The 26,802-nt window shown below is 50.6% G+C and overlaps 1 protein-coding gene across 2 annotated transcripts in view; it reads right to left on the bottom strand.

Moving 5' to 3' along the window:
* The window catches only part of SLC30A9 (solute carrier family 30 member 9), a 783,215-nt gene that overhangs the window by 427,639 nt on the left and 328,774 nt on the right, over positions 1–26,802 (bottom strand). For both annotated transcript variants that reach the window (XM_086962700.1, XM_086962699.1), the window contains exon 9: positions 18,512–18,614. In XM_086962700.1, coding sequence (XP_086818826.1) covers positions 18,512–18,614 — 103 coding nt within the window. The remainder of the gene's footprint in view (positions 1–18,511; positions 18,615–26,802) is intronic.

The raw sequence follows: 26,802 nt of genomic DNA on the forward strand, positions 1-26,802 counted from the left end.
TTTGTGCCCTTTTTTTCTTAGAGGGGTTTGATGCAAGCCGTCTGCTGGTGTTAATGGCCCGGTCGTCGATGGTGGGATCGTAAACGGCTGAATGGCAGCTGTCGACGGAGAAATCAGCTCCGATTGCTTCCATAGTGTCGACGATGATGTCGTCGACTGTGTCGTCGTCAACTGAATATCCATCGTCGTCGTTGGTGCCTTCGTCGACGGTACCTTCGTCGACGGCACCTTCGTCGACGGTGCACTCGTCGTCGGTGTCCTCATCGGCGTCGATGCCTTCGTCGTCAGCACGCTCGTCGGCGATGGAGTCTTCGTCGACGGCATAGGCGTCGACAGTCTTGGCTTCGTCGTCGACACTGATGTCGTCGACGTTGTCGACGAAATCTTTACCGTCGTCGATGGCTTTTTAATGAGGATAATCGACGACACGGGCTTACCCGCCGTCGACGATGGAGTAGTCGTCGTCGTCGATGAGAAGGCTGACGACGCCGTCGTCGTCGTCGAAACATAGACTGGAGACACAGTCTTCTTCTGCGCTGAGGAAAGAGTCGACGAAGTCTTCATCGACGACGGCGCAGGCTTCCCGAAGGCAGGAACCTCCTTGTCAGACGTTGTGGATTTTGCCTCTGAAGACTTTTTGACAGTCTTTTTAGGAGGAACGTCTGTAGGGCTAGGGGAAGTAACCCTTGGCCTCTTCAAGGATAATTTAGAGGAAACAGAAGCTATCTCACTGTCCTCTGAAGACTCCAGGTTGTCTCTGGTTTTCAGCCTGTTCAGCCAGAGTAGTAGTCGTCCTTCTCTATCCTATAGAGTTTTTGTAGAGAATGTTCTACAAATTCTACATTCTTTTGGTGTATGGTCCGGATAAAGACAGTATAAGCAGGTTTCATGCTAAGCCTCTTCTTACCACATGAAGAGCAAGCTCTGAAGAGACCCTTCTTCTGTTGATCAGCCATGGTAGAAATATGAAGAAAATATCCAATTTCTGTGAAGAAAAGAGTTTAAACAAGGAAACCTGAGGAGAACTCAGGTGGATACTCCCTAGCACAATGTGCAGTAGAAAATCTGAGAGACTGAGGCTCCTGACAGGAAGGTTCTAGAGGCAGGTGATAGATGATCGGCTACCTTCTGGAGTTTGGCCCTTTTTACAAAAGGCCATAGATAGGCTACTAAGGTGAGGACCTTAGGCCTATTTTTCTCTATATATGTCTATAGGACATTACTTTTCTATGTACCGGAGACTCCCGTCTCGACGACGGGGAATGACTCAGGCATGTGAATCTATGAAAGACACCCATAATACTGGATAACTGCACATCTTCTTTAACTACTTGTCTCATTTGGGAGCTTATGTGCAGGACATCATAACCCAGCTCTCAGTCCCCACCTTTCTTGGTTAAAAAACTGTGACGCTGAGCCATATACCCTTGTAGGAAGTATTGTGTCGCATCATGATCATTGTCATCTGTCTGAACACTTCACATGAAGCTCAGATGGGCTGTGAGCCACCGCATAAAGGCCATTATCATCATCATCATCCTCCTCCTCTTCTACAACAGATGGGACGGAAGCAAAAGTGAAACCTTGCTATACTCTAGCATGGATGCCCGTAGGAATGTCTTGGTTACTCTGGTAACTTGAGTAATCCTGGTCGACGGTGGAATCAAGGGTCCAGAAATTACAGAAGAAGGAAATTCTACAGTCGACAGTATTGTCATTGTTGCTATCGTCGACTACGGTGACTTCGCCAACGGTGTCGTCGACGGACCACCCATTGACGAATCAGTTGTCGTATGGATCTTCGCCCGACGGCATTCTAGGCGACAAAGTGGCCTCAACGGTGACGATGGGGTTCTCGTTGTCGATATCGAGACTACAGTAGAAAGTATAGGAGCCTGTATCGCCGCCGTCGTCACAGCTGCCGTAGACTATGGCGTCTATGTCACACAGAATGTTGACGATCAGAGAGGAAGTGTCATCGACGATGACTCTCTAAAGGTTTTCTTACCCACTGGATCTGATGAGGAGGCTCTTGGATGATCTCCTTCTTTCCATATAGGTGTAGAGGGCACAGATAAAGCCGGCTCAGCGGCGTGCTTAGTAACCTTCTCTTTTCTTGAAGCTTTTGAGTCCTGGGAAGGCTTGTGATGTTTTCTTACCTCACCATGGATCTGACCCTTTTATGGGATGTAGAAGCTCTGTCCTCTTCCTCTTCAGAAGAATGTGGCTGTTGTTTAGTGGTTTGAAGCAACAATAACAACCTTCCCTCTCTGTCCTTGAGGGTCTTATTTGGAAAGGTGTGGCAGACCTTACCACGGTCTCTCACCACTACACACTTACTTGTCAGAAGACTCCACGCCATAGGCATCCAAGGACTGGCCGTCAACTGGATAGGTGCCTTCCTCACAGGAAGAACACAGAGTGTCAGGCTACCACCCAACACATCGCAATCCAAGAATCTGATCTGCACAGTTCTTCAGGGTTCACAGCTCAGTCCCAACCTGTTCAACATCTACATGTCGCCACTTGCGAACATCATCTCATTCCTAAGAATAACCATCATATCCTACGCTGACGACACCCAACACATCCTATCTCTCACCGACAAGACAACCAGAACCAACTTCACCAACTGCATGATCGAGGTAGAAGAACCTACTGCTTGAAGCTCAACTCAGACAAGACGGAAGGGTCTTCGGAGACAAGAACACCCCATGGGACTCTACCAGGTGGCCGTCAGAGCTAGTACCTGTGAGAAGTTGGCCTGATATGTAGTGCTCACTATTCTAGTGATCACTGTGTATCATTCCAAACGACCCTTATTGATGATTGGTTGTAAGTCAACCGTTAGACCAGCTATCCTAGTAGCATGGACAAGAGCAGTCTTAAGGCTAAACTCTAGAGGGCGTGTTAAGCCAGCTGTTATACCATCACATATACCCCTTGAACACCAAGTGAAAGGACACCACACAAGTTATGAAAATAAAGTATATTTATTTAGAACACAACAGCCCTGGACTCTTTATGAGGACAGGGCGCTAAGCACAATACAAAGCTCTTAGGAAAATACTGAGTCGCACAATTTATACAAATGCCCGAGGGGCACGAAAAACCATATACTCTAAAAGTGGAATGCGAAATTACTAGCAGGTAAGTACTACTCTAATAGGCTTTAGGATCGCTAGGACTGGACTACTGAACCTTCAGATTACTAGCAGGAGGCCTAGGGAGATCGGGTGCAGATTGTGCACTCTCACGCGGGATGCGGGACAAAGTCTATGGTTGCTAGATTTCGTAAAGTTAGTGTTATCGGACGAATCCGACTAGGTAGAGCTGAAACGAAAAAGGATCTGGACACTTAGATAGTTAAGCTATGCTGGAGCACCGAAATGCTCAGGTTACCTAGCCCAGGGGCTGCGGATGCATAGGTCTGAAAAGACGTCGGGAATCCTCGTTGCAGTCAATGGAGCCTGAGAGAAGAAGTTGCTGGCAGGCGACCAGTGATGAAGTTCGAAGTGATCCAAGCCTGGATCGAAGATGGAAGACACCTGTAAGCAGAGGGGACCAAGTTCTGAATCACTAGCCAGTGATTAGATGGGCACCAGGATGGCACCGGCTGAAGTCACCTCGACCAGGTGAGTGGGCGACGCTGGGCTCTGCAGTCTCACGGACCAGGAGGCGTTGTCGGCGACCAGGATGGAGGTGCGAGCTGTCCCACGATGGTTGCTGCTGTCGACGTCGCTGGACCCAGGATTGGGGCAACAAGTCTTGGCAAATTCAAGCCCACGTGGTGGACTCAAAATGGCGTCTGGAGTGGACCAGGAGGGTCCGGGGTGCTCCTCTTTTTGAAGGGAGCAAGGGCCAGTCTGGAGCAACCAGACCAGCAGTTTTGTTGTCGTCGGTCCTCGTCAGGAAGGCCACAAGCCAGTGGGCTAGTAGCCAGACAACGCGGTGAGCAGCAAAGAGCAGAAGGGCCCCACGCAGATCTCGTGGAGGCTGAACTTCGGTGCTGGAGCTGCTCAGGGTTGGGGCTTCTCGGACCCCAAAGCGAGGATCCCTCGGCGGTCGTGCTGGGCAAGAGTCGTGCAGTCTTGAAGATGGCCGGTCCCTCGAGGTCTCGTCGCACCCACGGATCTCAGCTGAGCTGTAGACGTAGGTAGAGGTCAGAGGTGCCAGGGAAGCCGGGTCTCGTCGTGCTGGTCAGTCGGATTCCGGAGGAAGGACGTGCAGCAAACCGCAGTGTTCTTGGATGGTGGCTGCGGGTGCAGTGTGACTACTCCTTAGTCACAAGGGAGAAATCTTGAGAAGAAGTCGAGAGTTCCTTTCGTAGAAAGTAGTTTCAGGATTCAATGATGATCTAATTTGGAAGGGTCCCCGCTCCTGCCTTTATCCTAAAGAAAGGGGTGGGTATGCGACTAGGTCCTGCCCTATGGGTGGGACCAGGAAGAGGGTGGTTACACCCCTCTCCCATGCCGGACTTTCCCCAGCTCAGGGGCTGGTGTGCCCCTGGAACTGGTTCTAGCCGGCAGATGCATAGTGAGCACTGGGGTGCCACTTGCAGTCACCTTCCTCTAAAGCCCTGCATACCCAGGATACACAAAACCCTGTCTGGGATGGTGCTAGCACCGCCCCTGACAGGAAACCCTTTGTCCAAGCTCCCTTCGCTGGAAGGACTCCCAGCTGCAGGGGGTCAGACTTGTGTCTGTGGTGGCAGCATCCATTTTGTGATGCTGAGGCTTGAGTTAACTTTAACCGGGGTTCACAGTTACATACATGTCGTGTCCCTCTAGAAGGGTGGAATGCTAACCCCGTCGCCAGAATTGGCGAGGGGTTAGTATTCCAATTCGTATGACACCTTACTCGACATGTTTTGATAAAGCGATACCAAAGTTAGCATATAACCGCGAGGATTATAATGCACTTAAGATTATATGGTACGTGTTATCATGGAACAGCTATAAGGACTTGGTTCCGCAAGCTGCAAACGGGCTCAGCTCATGCCAGAGCACCATCTCACACGATTCCAAGCACTCTGCCTTCAGGATTGTCAAGGCCTGCCATAGGAGTGACTGATAGGAATCTGTGTGTCCAATTTAGGGTTAGATATAGGTATCATATATCTAAAGCAAAGGGTGATTACACCACCCTGCCCCAGCTGTCGTGCAGCCAGTTGTGTCAGATTTAGATGGCCAGCCAGGGGTGGCATAATACATGCTGCAGCCCCTGGTAGGCCCCGGGTACACCTATGCCCTGAGTTACAGGGTCTGATAAGGTGGCCCAGTACCAATTGGTAAATGCACCTAAGGTACATGTGTCAATTTAGTGAGAGAACAGCAAGGCTGTGGGTCTGATTAGCAGGCCCACAGCCAGAGAAGTCGTAAACCAGTGAAGCAAAAAAGCAAAAATCTGGGGTGATCATGGGATTGCAGACCCTACTCTCCTACATTACCCCCCCCCCCCCCCCCCAAAACTTTGGGACAATAAACTAACCTTGACCAGGTGAGTCTTCTTGCTCTAAGTGGAAATACCTGGAGAGCCCATCTGCATTGCCATGATCAGTGCCAGGTCTATGCTCCACTGTAAAATCCATCCCCTGTAGGGAAATGGACCACCTAAGCAGTTTGGGGTTTTCACCCTTCATCTGATTTAGCCACAAGAGGGGCTTATGGTCGGTCTGAATCTTGAAATGAGTGCCAAACAAGTATGGCCTCAGTTTCTTCAGGGCCCAAACCACAGCAAAGGCCTCCCTCTCAATAGCTGACCCATGTTTCTCTCTGGGGGTCAGCCTTCTGCTTATAAAAGCAATGGGCTGGTCATGACCATCAGTCAGTGGAGGAGTGTGGCTCAATGGTTAGAGCGGCAGACCCTGATGCAGAGTTCTGGTCCGGGACCAGGGTTCAATTCCTGCCTCGGCGGGTTTTGGGCTCATAATTCCTCGGACCTGATTTCTCGCCTCGGTGCCTATTCTAATCATGGGTCCCACGCTGCAACTCTGGGCAATAGCTTGCTTAACCTCCACACCGGCCCCAACAGCGCTGTGGATGCCTGGCTTCACCCTGGGGGTGCCCAGGAGTGGACACTTCACAGGGAAAGCCAGGAGGGGTTCCACAGCGGTATGAGTAATAGCGCCAGGAAACCGCTTGGTGACAGTGCGCTCTACAAATACCTTGACATTTACATTTACATCAAAATTCAGTTGAGATAGAACAGCTACAACACCCAACTCAGAAGCATCTGTTTGGACAATGAATGGTTTGGAGTAGTCTGGACTCTTTAGGATAGGTGCTGTGCACATGGCCTGCTTTAGGTCATCGAATGCTTTTTGACAGCTTGCTGTCCACTGAACTTTCTTTGGCATCTTTTTACTTGTCAGTTCATTAAGTGGAGTCACAATTGATCCATAATTTCTGACAAATTTCCTATAGTAACCAGTCAGGCCCAAGAAAGCTCGAACCTGAGTCTGGGTGGTTGGAGGAGCCCAATCCCTGATGGATTGTATCTTGCTCTCCAGTGGCTGAACCTGGCCTCCACCTACAAGGTGGCCCAGGTATACAACCTGTGTCTGCCCTATCTGGCACTTTGTGGCCTTGATAGTGAGACCTGCTGCTTGCAGTGCCTCTAACACTTTCCTCAGGTGGACCAGGTGATCCTCCCAGGTGGAACTAAAGACAGCTATATCATCAAGATATGCTGCACAGAAGTCATCCAGCCCAGTGAGAACTTGATTCACCAGCCTTTGGAAGGTGGCAGGTGCATTTTTCAGACCAAAGGGCATTACCACGAATTAATAATGCCCACCAGGGGTTGAAAATGCTGTCTTGGGCTTGGCATCCTCAGCTAACCTGATTTGCCAATACCCAGCTGTCAGGTCAAATGTACTTAAGTAGTTGGCAGAAGCCAATCTATCTATAAGCTCATCTGCCCTTGGTATTGGGTGGGCATCAGTCTTAGTGACTGCATTGAGGCCTCTGGAGTCTACGCAAAACCTCATCTCTTTCTTACCACCCTGGGTGTGAGGCTTTGGCACTAGAACTACTGGACTAGCCCAAGGGCTATCTGAGGGCTCAATGACTCCCAGCTCCAACATTTTCTGCACTTCTGTCTTGATGCAGTCTCTAACATGATCAGGCTGCCTGTAGATTTTACTCTTGACTGGCAGGCTGTCACCAGTGTCAACGTCATGGGTGCACCAATTGGTTTGACTGGGTGTCAGAGAGAACATATGTCTGAAGGATTGAAGAACCTGTTTACAATCCTTCTGTTGATGGTCAGAGAGGCTGCCACAAAAGACAACACCATCTACTGATCCATCATCAGGATTCTGAGTGAGCAGGTCTGGGAGAGGGTCACTCTCTTCCTCCTGTCCCTCATCTGTGGCCATGAGAAAACTCATGTCCTTCCTGTCAACATATGCTTTGAGCCTGTTCACATGAAGCACCCTGTGGGGGCTCCTGGGAGTTCCAAGGTCCACCAGGTAGGTGACCTCTCCCTTTTGCTCAAGGATTGTGTGGGGCCCCAACCATTTGTCTTTGAGTGCTGCTGGGGCCACTGGCTCCAACACCCACACCTTCTGTCCAGGCTTGTACACAGTCAGGACAGCCTTTTGGTCATGCCAAGCTTTTTGGAGTTCTTGGCTAGCCTCAAGGTTTTTTGAAGCCTTTTCCATATACTCAGCCATCCTGGAGCGGAGACCAAGTACATAGTCCACTATGTTGGTTGCAGGCTTTTTGAGAGGTCTCTCCCATCCTTCCTTCACCAAACATAGGGGTCCTCTCACAGGATGCCCATACAGAAGTTCAAAAGGGCTGAAGCCAACCCCCTTCTGTGGGACCTCTCTGTAAGCAAACAAAAGGTAGGGTATCAGGACATCCCATCTACGCCTGAGCTTTTCAGGTAGTCCATGAATCATCCCTTTTAGGGTCCTGTTGAACCTTTCAACAAGCCCATTGCATTGTGGGTGATAGGGTGTAGTGAACTTGTAGTTGACACCACATTCCTTCCACATAGCAGTCAAATATCCTGACCTGAAGTTTGCACCTCTGTCAGAGACAACCTCCTTAGGGAAGCCCACTCTGGAGAACACTCCAACTAGGGCTCTTGCCACAACAGGTGCTGTAGTGGTCCTAAGGGGAATAGCTTCAGGATACGTGGTGGCATGGTCCACCACCACCAGTATAAACTTGTGCCCTGATGCTGTCTGGGGTTCCATTGGACCAACAATGTCAATCCCCACTCTTTCAAAGGGCACTCCCACCACAGGCATTGGTATAAGGGGGGATTTTGTTGTGCCACCTGACTTACCACTGGCTTGGCAAGTGACACAGGAGCGACAAAACTCCTTGGTATCTTCATTCATATGAGGCCAGTGAAAGTGTGAGACAAGCCTGTCCCAAGTCTTTGTCTGGCCTAAGTGTCCTGCTAAGGGAATCTCATGGGCCAAGGTAAGAAGGAAACCTCTCTGAGACAAGGGGATAACCAACCTTCTGGTTGCACCAGGTTTGGGGTCTCTTGCCTCAGTGTACAGGAGTCCATCATCCCAGTATACCTTGTGGGTACCTGTGGCGTTCCCTGCAGCCTCAGCAGCAGCCTGCTGTCTGAGGGGTTCAAGGGAAGGGCAGTCTAACTGTTCCTTCCCCAGGTCTTCTCTGGAGGGTCCCCCGGAGCCCAGAAATTCAACTTGATCAAGTTCAAATTCTTTAGGCTCAGTTTGCCTCAGTTCCTGTAGGTCAGCCTCCTCTGAGACTTGATCCTCAACCTGGGGCAAGGGGGAAGGCAATGCCTTAACCCTACTGCTCTTCTTCTTGGAAGGTGTCTGGTCCATTGTTCCAGGATCCAGCACCTGTTCAGTGGGGCATCTTCTGGCCTGTGACCTAGTCACAGCAAGCACATGTGCTGGCAAGCCTAACATTTCCATGCGAGTCCTCTGCTCCACTTCTGACCATTGTGATGACTCCAAATCATTGCCCAACAAACAATCCACTGGGAGGTCTGAACTAACTACAACCTTCTTTTGGCCACTTACCCCTCCCCAGGAGAAAGCAACAATCGCCATACTATGACTGGTAGTGACGTTGCTGGCATTGGTCACCAGGAAATCTGTACCTGGCATGATCTGTCCAGGGTCCACAAAGTTAGGTGTCACCATGGTGACACTGGCACAAGTGTCCCTATAGGCCTGAGCCATTTTGCCATTTATCAAAGGTGTCTGCCTGTATTTGCCGAAAGTATTGGGACTGACATCAGGGGATATATCCACATCCCCTGTACAGACAAGGACAGCCTGAGTGAGTGTGCCAACTAAGTTGTCATACCCCTCAGAACCCAAGGTTAACCCAACTAATCCCTTGGGAGGTGCACTAACACTGCTGACTGTACTAGGGGGTGCAGTTGCCTTAGTCAAGTCAAGTCAAGTCATAGGATTTGTATAGCGCACTACATACCCAGAGGGTTTCAAGGCGCTTAGGAAGGGGAGGAGGATTACTTGTCAAATATCCACGTTTTAAGTTGCTTTCTGAACGCTAGGTGGTTCTGGGTAAGGCGAAGGCAGGCGGGGAGTGAGTTCCATGTTTTGGCAGCCAGGTATGAAAAGGATCTGCCTCCCATGGTGGTCTTGTTGATGCGAGGTACAGTGGCGAGGGCTTGGTTGGAAGAACGTAGTTGGCGGGAGGGGGTGTAGAAGGACAGTCGTGAGTTGAGGCAGTCTGGTCCGATGTCGTAGAGTGATTTGTGTGCGTGGGTAAGCAGTCGGAAAGTGATCCTCTTATTGACGGGTAGCCAGTGGAGGTCTTTAAGGTGACCAGAGATGTGTTCGTTGCGTGGGAGGTCTAATATGAGCCTGGCTGAGGCGTTTTGGATTCGTTGGAGTTTCTTCTGGAGTTTTGCGGTAGTACCCGCGTAGAGGGTGTTTCCGTAGTCCAGTCGGCTCGTGACCAGAGCGTGGGTGACTGTTTTCCTTGTATCGGAGGGGATCCAGCGAAATGTTTTTCTGAGCATGCGAAGGATGTTGAAGCAGGAAGAGGATACGGCGCTGACTTGTCTGTTCATTGAGAGTGAAGAATCCAGGATGACGCCTAGGTTCCGTGCGTGGTCTGTCGGGATGGGTGCTTTTCCGAGGGCTTCCGGCCACCAGGAGTCGTCCCATGCAGAGGGGGATGTACCTAAGATGAGGACTTCTGTTTTGTCTGAGTTCAGTTTCAGACGGCTTTGTTTCATCCATTCGGCAACTTCTTTCATTCCTTCGTGAAGGTTAGTTTTGGCGGTGCTGGGGTCATTGGTGAGAGAGAGGATCAGTTGAGTGTCGTCCGCGTAAGAGATGATGTTGAGGTTGTGTTGGCGTGCGATGGCCGCGAGGGGGCTCATGTATACGTTTAAGAGGGTGGGGCTGAGTGAGGATCCTTGTGGTACGCCGCAGATGACTTCAGAGGCCTCGGACTTGAATGGAGGAAGGCGGACTCTCTGGGTTCTTCCGGTGAGGAACGAGGTGATCCATTCAAGTGCTTTTCCTTGGATTCCGATGTTATAGAGGCGTTGTAGGAGGGTGCTGTGGCAGACTGTGTCAAAGGCTGCGGAGAGGTCGAGGAGGATGAGGGCGACTGTGTCTCCATTGTCCAGTAGCGTTCGAATGTCGTCTGTTGCTGCGATGAGGGCGGTCTCAGTGCTGTGTTTTGCTCGGAAGCCAGATTGTGAGGGGTCGAGGGATTTGTTGGCTTCGAGGAAGGAGGCGAGCTGGTTGTTGACAGCTTTTTCGATGACTTTGGCCGGGAATGGGAGAAGCGAGATGGGGCGGTAATTTTTGAGTTCGGTGGGGTCCGCTGTTGGTTTTTTCAGAAGGGCGGTGAGTTCAGCGTGTTTCCAGTCTTCCGGGAAGGTGGCGGAGTTGAAGGAGCAGTTGATGACGTCTTTGAGGTGCGGAGCTATGACGGAGTCTGCTTTGTTGAAGATGTGATGAGGACAAGGGTCTGTGGGGGATCCTGAGTGGATTGAATTCATCAGGCGGATGGTGTCCTCAGTGGAGATTGGGTTCCAGTCTTTGAGAATGTTCACGGGGGGAGGATGAACAGCAAATGGTAGGGTGGGTTGATTTCCGGGTTGGTTGTCAAAGCTGTTGTGGATGTCTGCAATCTTGTTGTGGAAGAATGATGCTAGGGAGTCGCAGAGGGTTTGAGAGGGGGTGATGTCGTTGGAGTTGGCCGAGGGATTGGAAAATTCCTTGACGATGTTGAAAAGTTCCTTGCTGTTGTGGGCCTTGTTGTCAAGTCGATCCTTGAATGCTGTTTTCTTGGCTTTTCGGATCAGTTGGTGGTGAGTGCGGGTGGCGTTTTTGAAGGCGTCCTTGGTGCTGGTGGTTGGGTCTTTTTTCCAGGCCTTTTCTAGGGAGCGGCAGAGTTTCTTGGACTTCTTGAGATCATCGTTGAACCATGAGGCCTTCTTGCTGCCAGGTTTGCTTTGCCGTTTTTTCAGTGGTGCTAAGGTGTCGGCGGTGTTGGATAACCATAGGGTGAGGTTAGCGGCGGCTTCGTTGGCGTTAGAAGAGGGGGCTGGGGAGTTTTGAAGGAGCGATGCGGAGATTTGGTCCGTGGTGATTTTGTTCCAGTTTCTTTGCAGGGTAGGTTGGAGGTGGATGTTGGGTTTTGGTTTGTTGTAGGTAAAGTGAACGCAGCTGTGGTCAGTCCAGAGGAGGTCCGTGGTGTGGCCGAAGGAGACATGATTGCTGGATGTGAAGATGGGGTCGAGTGTGTGACCTGCGATGTGGGTGGGGGAAGTGACTAGTTGTTTAAGTCCGAGGTTGGCGAGGTTGTCCACGAGGGTGGCGGTGTTGCGGTCGTTGATATTTTCAAGGTGAAAGTTGAGGTCTCCCAGAAGGATGTATTCTTTGGAGGGGAGCGCGTGTGGAGTGATGAAGTCCGTGATGTCTTCACTGAATTTAGCGCGGGGTCCTGGTGGTCTGTAGAGGAGAGTGCCTCGGAGTGTGGTTTTGGGGTCGATGTGGATCTGGAAGTGAAGGTGTTCGGAGTTGGCGAGGTTGGCGTCAGAGCTGGTTGAGATGCGGATGGATTTCTTATGGACGATAGCGATTCCTCCTCCTGTGTGGCTGGTACGGTCTTTGCGAGTGATCTTATAGTCTTCAGGGATGGCAATGGTGATGTCTGGTGCGGAGGAAGCGTTCATCCATGTTTCCGTAAGGAAGGCGATGTCCGGAGAAATGGTGTCTAGTAGGTTCCATAGGTCAATGGCGTGCCTGTGGACCGATCGGGTGTTGAGAAGGATGCATTTTAAGTGGTTGGGGTCGGGAGTCTGATGTGTGGTTGTAGCGGAGATGTTGTCGGTGCCGCTGAATTTGCAGGAGTAGCATGAGAAAGGTCCATGGGTTTGTCCAGGGGCGGCTTGGACGCAGTTGGGGGCGCGACCGGGGTTAAGGGCTAGGAGGGCGGCGGCAGCGTAGGTAATGCGGGGGGGCTGGGCAGCGCGAGGGGCAGGGGGTCTGGCGCTGGGCGCGGTCCAGGCGCGGACGGGCGTAGATGGGCTTACCTTTGGTGCACCTTCGGCGCGGATTGGGCGCGGTCGCTGCGCGTGAACGCTGCACGCGGGAAGAACTGTCATATATGGATGGTGGGGGGGGGGGAGGGGCGAGGGCATCTCAGCTGGGAGGCGGGGCGGGTCACGAAGGAGGACAACAACAGCCAAAATGGCAGCGGAGGGGATGGCGGAGGGGATAGCGGAGCGGAGCGCTTGGGGCTAAATGCGCTGAAACACAACGAAATGCTGAACAAAGACAAATGCGCGTTACAAATTAAATAACAACACAATGCTGAGCAATGACAAATGCGCGATACAAATGAGATAACAACAAGGCGGCAAGCAGGGCGCGCTGCAGGCAATCAATCAGGGTTAGGCGGACAACGATACCACTGTTTGCCAGGGAGGCAAGGGAGCGACCACTCTGCTGAGGAGCGAAGCGAGTCACAGCACGATGAGGACACGGAGCGCTGTATCTAGGCAGTGGGAGGGCGTCTCAGCTGGGAGGCGGGGCGGGTCACGAAGGAGGACAACAACAGCCAAAATGGCAGCGGAGGGGATAGCGGAGCGGAGCGCTTGGGGCTAAATGCGCTGAAACACAACGAAATGCTGAACAAAGACAAATGCGCGTTACAAATTAAATAACAACACAATGCTGAGCAATGACAAATGCGCGATACAAATGAGATAACAACAAGGCGGCAAGCAGGGCGCGCTGCATGCAATCAATCAGGGTTAGGCGGACAACGATACCACGAGGAGTTTGCCCTCCTTTCTTGGTGCACTCACTAAACCAGTGAGTTTTACTTGTACAGTACTGGCACCACCTTTTAGACTGGGAAGCCTGACCCCCACCCTCTTTGGTTTGTTGGGGACCTGTTGAAGACTTCTGGTCATTTTGTTCACCTTTGTTATCTTTACCCTTCTGGTCTGCTTTCTTCTGACCACCCTGGTTCTGGCCCTGGTTCTGCTTAACCCTTGTTCTGACCCATCTGTCTGCCTTCTTTCCCAATTCTTGGGGAGAGGTCAGATCTGAGTCAACAAGGTGCTGATGCAACAACTGGTTCTGACAATTGTTTAAAATCTGTTCCCTCATGATCAGATTGTACAATCCTGTATAATCAGTAACCTTACTGCCCAGCAACCAGCCCTCCAAAGCCTTAGTGGCACAATCTACAAAGTCAGACCAATCCAGAGACTGAGTTTTCTGGGTATCCCTGAACAGCAACCTGTACTGCTCAGTGGTTAGGCCAAACCCATCTATCAGTGTACTCTTCAGGACTTGGTAATTGTTAGCATCCTCAGCTCTAGTAGTGAGGAGCTTATCTCTACCTTTACCTTCAAAGGAGAGCCACAAGACAGCTGCCCACTGACTCTGGGGGACACACTGGACAGTGCAGGCCCTCTCCAAAGCAGTTATCCATTTGTGGATATCATCCCCTTGTTTAAAGGGGGGCACTATCTTACTCAGGTGTCTAGTGTCTAAACTCCTGTCTTTTTCTCTTGGGAGAATGCTGCCACCAGTGGGATCCAACCCACTTAACTTTTGTTCTCTAGCAAAGGCAAGCCTCTCTTTGGCCAGGGCAAGTTCTTCCCTTTCAATCCTCAGATTGGCTTCCCTCATCTTAGCTTCATGCTCCCTTCTCTTAGGGGATGACATCCCTCTACGAGAAGAGGTCTGAGAGCCATTGGTTCGAATGGATCTGTTAGAGCCTCTGGATAGAGACCTATCTCGTCCATTCCCAATGTTAAGTCTGCCTGAGAGTGGCCCTGGGGGTCCCCCAAATCCATTCTCATGCCTACTTAAGTTGGTCCTAGTGAGTCTGCTGACTTCTACCTGACCTTTGTCTGCCTCATCCTCTGATAACTCTTCTTCCTCCTCCTCAGCATCATCTGCTGCCTGGAGGTGGAGGTCAGGGTCACCAGTGGTTCCCTCTAGGGGAGGCATGTTCCCATCTGGATGAGAAGGATCTGTGTTGGCAGACCTCCTTGCATCATAAGTCTCTAAGAGACCAATCAGAAAAGGAATGGTAGGGTTAGAACCCTGTTTTAGCTTCCTGGATGTACAGATTTGTCTCATCTCCTGGATGCTAAGAGCAGCATATCTGGAAGGGACCTGTGGAGGGTCCACAACCACAAGAGGGGTCTCTGAAGACTCTACATGGTTAGACATGCTTCTAGTGTGGTGTAAGTGATGCACCTACCTACACTATTTGTTTGCCTACTGATCCCTTGCTAGGAGTTGTAGTCAGGGTGTGCTAGGCCCTGTTAAACTACAACAGCTGGTTCAGTAGAACTCAGAGTATTCTAAGCTAAGTTATATGTACCTTAAATACTTATGTGATCTTTCACAAAGATATTCTTAGGATACGTGTGGTAAAACAACAGCAAGCTCAAATCCCAACCGCTGCTCACCAATGTGAGAAGTTGGCCTGATATGTAGTGCTCACTATTCTAGTGATCACTGTGTATCATTCCAAACGACCCTTATTGATGATTGGTTGTAAGTCAACCGTTAGACCAGCTATCCTAGTAGCATGGACAAGAGCAGTCTTAAGGCTAAACTCTAGAGGGCGTGTTAAGCCAGCTGTTATACCAGCACATATACCCCTTGAACACCAAGTGAAAGGACACCACACAAGTTGTTATGAAAATAAAGTATATTTATTTAGAACACAACAGCCCTGGACTCTTTATGAGGACAGGGCGCTAAGCACAATACAAAGCTCTTAGGAAAATACTGAAAGTCGCACAATTTACACAAATGCCCGAGGGGCACGAAAAACCATATACTCTAAAAGTGGAATGCGAAATTACTAGCAGGTAAGTACTACTCTAATAGGCTTTAGGATCGCTAGGACTGGACTACTGAACCTTCAGATTACTAGCAGGAGGCCTAGGGAGATCGGGTGCAGAGTGTGCACTCTCACGCGGGATGCGAGACAAAGTCTATGGTTGCTAGATTTCGTAAAGTTAGTGTTATCGGACGAATCCGACTAGGTAGAGCTGAAAAGAAAAAGGATCTGGACACTTAGATAGTTAAGCTATGCTGGAGCACCGAAATGCTCAGGTTACCTAGCCCAGGGGCTGCGGATGCATAGGTCTGAAAAGACGTCGGGAATCCTCGTTGCAGTCTATGGAGCCTGAAAGAAGAAGTTGCTGGCAGGCGACCAGTGATGAAGTTCGAAGTGATCCAAGCCTGAATCGAAGATGGAAGACACCTTTAAGTTCTGAATCACTAGCCAGTGATTAGATGGGCACCAGGATGGCACCGGCTGAAGTCACCTCGACCAGGTGAGTGGGCGACTCTGGGCTCTGCAGTCTCACGGACCAGGAGGCGTTGTCGGCGACCAGGATGGAGGTGCGAGCTGTCCCACGATGGTTGCTGCTGTCGACGTCGCTGGACCCAGGATTGGGGCAACAAGTCTTGGCAAATTCAAGCCCACGCGGTGGACTCAAAATGGCGTCTGGAGTGGACCAGGAGGGTCCGGGGTGCTCCTCTTTTGGAAGGGAGCAAGGGCCAGTCTGGAGCAACCAGACCAGCAGTGTTGTTGTCGTCGGTCGTCGTCGGGAAGGCCACAAGCCAGCGGGCTAGTAGCCAGACAACGCGGTGAGCAGCAAAAAGCAGAAGGGCCCCACGCAGATCTGGTGGATGCTGGAGGGCTGAGCTTCGGTGCTGGAGCTGCTCAGGGTTGGGGCTTCTCGGACCCCAAAGCACTCACACGAGGATCCCTCGGCGGTCGTGCTGGGCAAGAGTCGTGCAGTCTTGAAGATGGCCGGTCCCTCGAGGTCTCGTCGCACCCACGGATCTCAGCTGAGCTGTAGACGTAGGTAGAGGTCAGAGGTGCCAGGGAAGCCGGGTCTCGTTGTGCTGGTCAGTCGGATTCCGGAGGAAGGACGTGCAGCAAACCGCAGTGTACTTGGATGGTGCCTGCGGGTGCAGGGTGACTAATCCTTAGTCACAAGGGAGAAATCTTGAGAAGAAGTCGAGAGTTCCTTTAGTAGAAAGTAGTTTCAGGATTCAAAGATGATCTAATTTGGAAGGGTCCCCGCTCCTGCCTTTATCATAAAGAAAGGGGTGGGTACGCGACTAGGTCCTGCCCTATGGGTGGGACCAGGAAGGGGGGTGGTTACACCCCTCTCCCATGCTGGACTTTCCCCAGCTCAGGGGCTGGTGTGCCCCTGGAACTGGTTCTAGCCGGCAGATGCATAGTGAGCACCGGGGTGCCACTTGCAGTCACCTTCCTCTAAAGCCCTGCCTACCCAGGATACACAAAACCCTGTCTGGGATGGTGCTAGCACCGCCCCTGACAGGAAACCCTTTGTCCAAGCTCCCCTCGCTGGAAGGACTCCCAGCTGCAGGGGGTCAGACTTGTGTCTGTGGTGGCAGCATCCATTTTGTGATGCTGAGGCTTGAGTTAACTTTAACCGGGGTTCACAGTTACATACATGTCGTGTCCCTCTAGAAGGGTGGAATGCTAACCCCGTCGCCAGAATTGGCGAGGGGTTAGTATTCCAATTCGTATGACACCTTACTCGACATGTTTTGATAAAGCGATACCAAAGTTAGCATATAACCGCGAGGATTATAATGCACTTAAGAGTATATGGTACGCGTTATCATGGAACAGCTATGAGGACTTGGTTCCGCAAGCTGCAAACGGGCTCAGCTCATGCCAGAGCACCATCTCACACGATTCCAAGCACTCTGCCTTCAGGATTGTCAAGGCCTGCCATAGGAGTGACTGATAGGAATCTGTGTGTCCTTTTTAGGGTTAGATATAGGTATACTATATCTAAAGCAAAGGGTGATTACACCACCTTGCCCCAGCTGTCGTGCAGCCAGTTGTGGCAGATTTAGATGGCCAGCCAGGGGTGGCATAATACATGCTGCAGCCCCTGGTAGGCCCTGGGTACACATATGCCCTGAGTTACAGGGCCTGATAAGGTGGCCCAGTACCAATTGGTAAATGCACCTAAGGTACACGTGTCAATTTAGTGAGAGAACAGCAAGGCTGTGGGTCTGATTAGCAGGCCCACAGCCAGAGAAGTCGTAAACCAGTGAAGCAAAAAAAGCAAAAATCTGGGGTGATCATAGGATTGCAGACCCTACTCTCCTACAGTACCCATACCACAATCTACCAACCAGGCCAGAAACCTGGGAATGATCCTGGATGATAAACTCAACCTAACAGCGCAAATAAACGCAGTTAGTTCCTCCTGGTTCCAAATCCTACACATGCTACTCAAGATTTTCAAATGGCTGCCCCAGTACACCAGATGTACCGCCAGACAAGCACTCATCACAAGCAGACTTCGGCTACGCACTCTAGGAAGGGATCTCCAAACAGCACTCTTAGCCAGGATCTTTAAACAGCTCCTTCACAGACACCAGACCACCCAGAACACCTTAACAAGACACATCCTCAACCTCCCCTGAGGCATCCACAACTCACTACACCTCAGAGAGCTCTACTGGCTCCCCGTGCACAATGGCAGCCAATTAAAACTCCTCATGCACGCACACAGAGCATTGCACAACATCGGACCAGCATAATGGAACAACCACATACACTTTCACCAGTCGACCAGACACCTATGCTCAGCTTTACTCTTACTCGTACAAATATCCTCAAAAGTAGAATGGGAGGTCGCTCATGTTCTAAATATGGAACAATCACCCCCAACACATCAGAGCCTCCCTCCTTGCTTCACGATTCCTGCAAGGATCTCAAGTCCTGGCTCTTTGATTAACACTGAAGCCCACGCACCTTGCTCCAGCACCTGAATACTCTAGCGGGCGATTCGAGCGCTGCATAAATCACTTAACTTAATATGATATTTGCATGAGAGCTATTCATTTTAACTAGCAGTATGCAATGCTGCAACGTTTACTGTAAACCTCTGATTTTCCACTAGATATCTGAAATGAATGAACAATGCATCATTAAGATTAAAACAAATTAAAAATACTCAAAAAAATAAAGTTTCTTACCTGGTTGCAAGTATCAGCCAAAGAATGTATTGCTTCTGAGAACATGCTGGCAGACCCCGTGTACACCCAGGCAAGGAGTTTAAAGAAGAAGTTCAGTCCATTTCTTGTAGGCAAGCAGAGAAGAGGCACGTTAGTTGACAATGCAATCTAAAAGTATACAGAGTAAAGTTGGATTCAAGCAATATTTTGTAGTCGGTCTAGGTTAGTAAATGTTCTTAAATAAAGAACTCTGCCAGTGATTAAGGATACACAAATACAAGTGAATAATATTTTAGTGGCACTTCAATATACCAACTGCTTACAGGTTTTTTTTTGGCAATAATTCTTTATTAGCATTTTACATTGAGAGAAATAAAGCACAAGTTACTACTTGTGTAACGATATATCTGTAAGAGACATTAGTTAGTGATAGATTCCTTATCTTAGAATATTCCCCAGGCGTGAGACTGGATCCTGAAAGTTTTGCTTAGCAGAACCCCTGCGCGTCGGTAGGTGGCGTCGTGCGGCTCCGCATCAGTCACTGGTGTCGTAAGCGCTGAGATGACGTCACGGAGACTACTTAGGCGCCACCCATGCGCGCGGACGTCAGTTCTGTACACGACTTTCCGTGCCGAAACGCAGAGCCATGCAAGATACTGATCATTGGTGGATGAAACTAGGACCCTAAAAGAGGATGACCTTAACCCTAGTAATCAGTTCGCAGAACGGGGAGGATGGGTGGGGCGGTAAGGACTCCATCACTAACTAATGTCTCCTTCAGATATATTGTTACACAAGTAGTAACTTGTGCATCTGAAAGAAACACGTTAGTGATAGATTACTTACCTTAGAATAGATACCCCAGCAATACCAACCCTGCGAACAAGATTACTCCAAACAGTCACGGAGCACAGAACGGCCAAAGAAGCTGTCTCTCCGGACCTGACTGTCAAGGCAGTAGTGTTTGGTAAACGAGTGCAGAGAGGCCCACGTAGCTGCCTGACAAATGTCCTGCAAGGGAACGCTGCGTCCCAAGGCAGTAGTGGCTGCAGTTGCCCTGGTCGAATGGGCACGCAGCCCCACAGGAGGCTCCTTCTTGGCCAAGGAATAACATACTTTGATGCACAGAATGACCCACTGGGAGATGGTCAGTTTGTGCACAGCCCAACCTTTTTTGGCGCCCACGTAACCAACAAAAAGATGATCATCCACCCGGAACTGCAGTGTACGTTGCAGATAGAATGCGAGCGCACGTTTTGGGTACAGACGGTGGAGCCTCTCCTCTTCCCTTGAAGGATGTGGAGGTGGAAAGAAGGTGGGCAAAGTCATGGTCTGCCCGATGTGGAAGGGCGTGACAACCTTTGGCAGAAAAGAAAGACGGGTCCTTAAAACCACCTTGTCCGGATGAACAGAAAGAAAAGGAGGTTTGGAAGATAGGGCATGGAGCTCACTCACTCTTCTGGCAGAGGTGATAGCAACCAGGAAGGAAGTCTTTAGAGTGAGAAGACGTAATGGACAGTTATGCAGGGGCTCAATGGGAGCGCACATCAGAAAAGTCAAGACAAGATTTAAGTCTCACTGAGACATTATGAAGAGTAAGAAACATATGTGTAATGCCCTTAAGAAAAGGGTTAACAACCAGGGACTTAAAAAGAGAAGGCTGATCTGGAAGCCGTAGAAAGGCGGAGATGGCCGAAAGATAACCTTTGATAGTGCCTAGAGCAGAGACCTGCTGGGCCAAAGAGAGAAGGAACTGAAGAACCTCCGAAAGAGGGGCAGAAAGGGGATCAACAGACTTTGCTGCGCACCATGCCACAAATCTGTTCCACCTGCAGGCGAAGGTGGAGGGACACCTGGCTGCCAGAATGACATCACAGACTTCGGAAGGACGATCGAAAGGTGTCAACTGTCGCCACTCAGTCTCCACGCATGGAGGTGGAGGCTGGACAGGCTTGGGTGGAGGACCGCCCCCTGCTGCTGCGACAGAAGATTCTCCCGAAGAGGCAGACTGATCAGGGGATCGATGCTCATACTGAGTAGCTCGAGGTACCATACCCTTCGAGCCCAGTCCGGAGCCACAAGAATGACTTGGGCCCAGTCGCGCCTCATCTTCTTCAGCACTCTGGGCAGAAGTGGATAGGCGGCAAGGCATCAACAGACCGCAGCTCCACTCGCAACGAAAAGCGTCTCTGAGCGAGTGCCGCCTTTGAAATTCCAATGCGCAGAACTGATGACATTGTGCGTTCTCTTCGGTGGCGGATAGATCTACCAAGGCTCTCCCCATTGCAGAAAGAGACTTTGCGCCACGTCAGAGTTCAGGCGCCATTTATGATCCACCATGCCCCCGTGGCTGAGTTTGTCCGCCCTGCCATTCAGAGAACCTGCCAGGTGTTGAACAACCAAGGTAATGCTTTGATGTTCCAGCCATGTCCAGAGGCACCAAGCCTCCTGACATAGAGTCCACAACCCCACCCCGCCCTGTTTCTTGCAATACCACATGGCGGTGGTGTTGTCTGTGAACACCTGCACTACAGTTCATCAGACAGAGGGAAGGAATGCCTTCAGTGCAAGTCGGATCGTCCGCAGCTCCAGAAGGATGATATGAAGCTGGGACTCATGTGGCCTCCCCATCCCAGAAGGGACGCATCTGCCACCACTCTGTGCTCTGGTTGGGGAAGGGAGAGGGATCTGCCACTGACCCAATCGAGATTCGTGAGCCACCACTGCAACTGTCGTGCAGCGCCCGCCGAGATCTGGACGCGATCGGACAGGTTGCCCTGATGCTGTGCTCACTGGAACTTCAGGTCCCACTGTAGAGCCCGCATATGCCATCTGGCATGTGTCACCAGCAGGATACAAGAGGCCATCAGGCCCAGAAGCGGAGGGTCACCCTGACAGAAGCCCAGGATAGAAGCTGAAAGATCGGAATCATAGCCTGAATATCCCAGATTCGCTGCTCGGGAGGATAAAGCCGAAACAGCGTTGAATCCAGAACTGCTCCGATGAATGGGAGCTTCTGAGAGGGACTCAGGTGCGATTTCGGCACATTGATGGAGAACCCCAGAAAATGCAAGAGGTCGGCCGTAGTCTGGAGGTGGGAGGAGACTGCTTGAGGCAAGCCCGCCCTCAACAGCCAGTCCTCGAGGTAGGGGAAGACTGACACCCCTGACCTGCACAGATGAGCTACGACCAACGACATCACCTTATGAACACCCGAGGGGCACTGGTAAGGCCGAAGGGGAGCACTGCAAACTGAAATTGCTCCTGGCCTACCATGAACCGCAGGTAGCGCCGGTTGGCCAGCAGGACGGGGATGTGAAAATATGCGCCACCATCCAGTCTCCAGGGTCTAGGGCAGCCAGGACCTGAGCCAGAGTCAGCATCGTGAACTTCTCCTTCCGGAGGAGGCGATTGACATCCCCGAGGTCCAAGATAGGGCGCAGGCACCCCTTGTCCTTCTTGGGGACTAGAACGTAGTAGGAATAACAACCACTCCCTACTTCCTGACCGGGAACGCACCAGTGGTGGAGGTGGTGGCGGATCCTGCCACCCACCGGTGTGGGGTGCTCCCTGAAGCTCAGATTAGGAAGGCTTAGAGGCGGAAGCAGCGGGGGTGGAAGTGGACTGACCCACGCACTGTTTACCAGACCCGCCCCTGCGAAATCCACAGCCGCGGCCACGCTGAGGTTGGTTGTGCACAGGCTTGCTGGAAGAGCGCGCCTGGGTGCCCCTGCCCTGGCCACGAAAGGAACGAAACCCAGGCGTGGCAGGGTTATTTGTGGAAAGATTTGCCCGTGGCCCGAGAGTCTTTAAAGCGCTCCAGGGCATAGTCGGCCTTATCGCCAAAGAGGTGGGAGCCATCAAAGGGCATGTCCATGAGCGAGCTCTGCTGATCGGGTGAGAACCCAGTGGAATGCAGCCAGGCATGGCGCTGCAACGCCACAGTCGTAGTAATCGCCCTGCCCAACGAATCAGCGGTGTCCAAAACACACCTGATGGCAAACTTCGCCGCATCCTTACCCTTCGCAATTGCTTGGGAAAGGACGGCCTGGACCTCCTCAGAACACTGAAGCAAGACCTGAGTTACAGAATCCCACACTGCGTGGGAGTAACTCGCCAACAAGCAGGCAGTGTTAACCGACCGCAACCCCAAGCTGGCTGAGGTGAACAACCTCTTGCCAAATTGGTGTAGCCTTTTAGAATCCTTATCAGGCAGAGCCATGGGAAAGGAACTCTGCGAAGTCCTGGACTAAATGACCAGGCTCTCAGGCTTGGGGTGAGTGGTCAAGAAGGAGGGATCACCAGGCGCCGGGCGATGACGCAGAGCAACGTTTTTATCCACCGGCGCCCCCGTGGCCGGACACAACCAAGTGCCTAAGAGGACTTCAGTGAGGGCCTCATTGAAAGGGAGCAGCGGCTCCGACGCAGAGGTCGAGATTGAGAGCCTCTGCAGCCAGACGCAGCACCACAGTGTAGGAAGAACCCTCCTCCATAGTAGGTGGAGGAGAGGCAAACTCCGGGTCAGAAGACACATCAAGTTTGCCCGCATCTTCAAGTTCGTCCACCCAATCTTGCTCGGAGTCACACTGCGGGGCAAGGGGTCTGAGTCGGTGTAGAGGGAGCCGGTCAGGGCGGCAGGGCAGGAGCCAGAGAAGGGACAAGCGGCCTCTGGAACGGCGCTGAAAACGGCACCGGTCGGGGCCGAGCCTGAGCCGGATCCCAATTCGGATCGCAGGCCGGAACAAAATGGTCTGGGGCAGGGGTGGGATAAAGAGCACCCAGTGCGGCGCCTGGGGCGGAGCCAAGGGCAGTGCCTGGGGCGGAGCCAAGGGCAGTGCCTGGGGCGGAGCCAAGGGCAGTGCCTGGGGCAGTGCCTGGGGCGGAGCCAAGGGCGACGCCTGGGGAGGCGGCGATGCACCTTGTGGCGCCGGAGCCAGCGGCGCAGGATCCTGTGGCGCAGGTGGCCGAGCCCCTGGGCCAACAGGATCTGGACAAGTGCCCGAAGGCACGCCGGCGGGAGCCTGGGGCCTAAAAAGGCGGTCCATGGCAGCAAGAAGCTCTTGCATTTGTTTGGGAGTCGCCGACGGACCCGGGTATAGTGGGTAGGCCGCGGGACTCTCCAGCTCCAGAGGAACCGCAGGGGCGGGCCCCTGTCCCCCTCGTCCACCTACGGAGAGCGACCGGGCACGTCGAAGAGCGAACACATTTCTTTGACTTCTTTTTATGGCGTCGCTTACCAGAATCTGAAGGCGAAAACTTAGAGCCTGAGGAGCGACGGCTCCGGTCCCGCGAGCGGTCCCGTGAACGGCCCCTAGACCCGGAGCAGCAGTGAGAGGAATGCCAGACCTCCAGCAACTTCCGGCGCCGCTCTCGCAAGGCCTTCGGGCCATGGCTCGACAGTCTCAACAGTCACGGGAGTCCTGGTCGGTCTCCAGGCAGTAGAGGTACTCATCGTGGGGGTCTGCCACTGATATTTTACGGCGGCACGACCCACAAGACTTAAATCCGGGCATCCCTACGTGCACCAGGAGACAAGAGAAGGAGACAAAAAGTCTAAAAAGAGTAGTCAAAAAATGACTGAGGTATGTGCTCAATACAGATTTGCGCTTTCGGCATGGAAAAAGAACTGATGTCAGCGTGCATGGGTGGCGCCTAAGTAGTCTCTGTGACGTCATCTCGGGGCTTACAACGCCAGTGACTGACGCGAAGCCGCACGACGCCACCTAGCGACGCGCAGAGATACTGCTAAGCAAAACTTTCCGGATCCAGTCGGACGCCTAGAGAATATTTTAAGGTAAGGAATCTATCACTAACATGTCTCTTTTAGATATACATATATATTCTCAATCACTGAACAAGGCTGAGCTATACAATCCTATAGCAACCACAACGATTTCCATCCATTTCATGGTTTAGATTCCTTATCTACAGTCTCGAAATATAGACCTCACCTTTTCCTGAGAATTTATGGAAGAATCCAATTAATGTAATTTTAATAAGTTTAGAACAATACCAGGTATACCTATATCTGTGATGCATCCCCAACCTCCCATGGTAACATTATTATGTACATCGTTTTATCTGTGGGCAATAACCATTTTGATCGACTGTGCTCTCTGAAAGGCATAACTGCAATTGCGACCATCTCCTAAAATCTGTGGACACTTCAGTCATCACCAGTGTAAGGCTGTCTCAAATCATACCCACTAGTCCTTTTTTCAATAGTACTCAGAAATATCAATAGGTCTCTTGTACCCATTAGATATCAAACTCATCTGCACTTGTGCTCGTGGTAACCTGACATGCTGGCAATGCCTTACATTTCCACCTGTTCACATTGTACCATCAAAATATGGATAACGTATAACATTAATGACCTCAAGGCTGGAAAGGAAGCATAAGGGTCAGTTCCAGCCCTGAGGAGATATCCGTAATATAAGGTTTTGTTGGGACCAGCACATGCAGTAATGCCCTTCATCGGGGCAGATGCACAAAGCACTATTAAAAAGGATTCAAGCCCTATCAAAAATAATAATGGCAGTAAGGGGACCTGTGCCTCATACCCCATTCCATCTCTACTGTGCACAATAGGAAACCTCCACAGTTTTTGTGTGTGGTAGGCCATTGAACTTTTGAAATAAATCCATCTCTACTGTGCACAATAGGAAACCTCCACAGTTTGTGTGTGTGGTAGGCCATAGAACTTTTGAAATAAATCAAATACTAAACCAAATCTCCCTATTGCATGGATGAGTCTTTAAAAACAATTAGGAGTACTTCTTCTGGACAAACCTTGCGGTCACATGAAAGATTGGAAAGCATTGTAGTGTAGTTCCTATATTTCCAATAGGCTCTGTGCATTGGAATAGTATATCCTATAGATTTGACGCAGGACTGAGGTTTACTAGGTCTCTATCGAATATACTAGACTTAATTGTGAGTGCCAGCTAGCTAAGAGATCACTAGAAACTTTCTCGAATACATAAGAAGGGATTCGTTTCTGACAACCACATAAACATGACAACTTTGTTTCCCAAGAATAAGAAATCTATCTCTAAAGTCGCGGAAACAATAGATAGTTATTTCACTCAGTCAATCGTGCATGCTTCGTTTCACCAGAGGTGCAGAGAAATAGAGAGACGGGCGTTTTCAATAAAAGGGTATTTATTGAATAGTCTTCTTTCTCATGCAAAAGAAATGAACTGCTACAATCGCAATACTTAGCATGAAGTAAAGTGCGTACAGTAAAAAGAGTATAACAAAATAATATTGTAATAGCATGGTATGGGTTCTAAGCCATAAAATATAACATAAAATACATACATTAATAAATAATGACTAAAAGTACTCAACTGGTGCTTCTAAAATATGCCTATCCTGGTGTACCTAACCTAGGTCTAGTACAAGGGAAGAAGTAAGTGAGGTTTAGCTTAAGTTTAGTATTCTTTGCCAAGAATCTCTCAAAGAATTCTTTAAGGGTCTAATCAGCTCTGTACCTTGGTTTAGAATGAAGGAGGTCCTGTATCTCTCTCTCAGGACTATATTTCCCAGCAACCCGCAAGGGTAGCCTGGAAACACTGGAGCTGGATTTCTCGGCAAGAGAAAAGACAGCGTCTCTCTCAGTGCGTCTGCTGGAGGGTCGGCTTCCTTCGGCACTTGCTTCGGCGAGCTGTGTCGGGCAAGTAGATAGTCGAACTGCTCCAAACCACCGTGTGTTTTCCTGGGCAAGTGTGGGCATATTTATACCTTAAAGGTGCAGAGATTGACGTAAGGTTGGACATAATAACGGCATCAAAGACTCCGTTCTTTGAAAACTCCTAGAGTTCTAGGATAAATCAATATTCAAGCAAGGGAAAGTCCCTGACTGCTGAAGGCGGGTTTTGTGGATTCTCGGAACTAGTGGAAGTAGCCATGCCTTATTTGGACTGCATAGGCAGTATAAGTATAGGGTGATTTATACCTATATATGGGCATGAATCAGGAAAATTACACTAGGATCCTCGATTCATATACAACAGTATTCCCAAATAAACACCCTGGAAAAAAAAACACTTGTGGTTGCTGTATTATGGATAGAATAACATTATGCAGTCACGTCACTAGTATTTAAGACAGAAGCAAGGGCATTCTTTTCTGTCTTAGGCAACAATGTTATAATTGTATTCTTGGATAAAGGGCCCATGGAGCCAGCAATTTCTGCTTCCCTAAAAACTCCCATAAGCAAGGGACTACCTGGTTCTCTAGGTTGCTTAATAGATGCACAGAGACAGTGTAGAAGCATACTCTCCTTTAGTAACTTAAATGTGGGAAAT

Source organism: Lissotriton vulgaris, chromosome 3_1 (genome assembly GCF_964263255.1).
Source record: "Lissotriton vulgaris chromosome 3_1, aLisVul1.2, whole genome shotgun sequence".
Lineage (NCBI taxonomy): Eukaryota > Metazoa > Chordata > Amphibia > Caudata > Salamandridae > Lissotriton > Lissotriton vulgaris.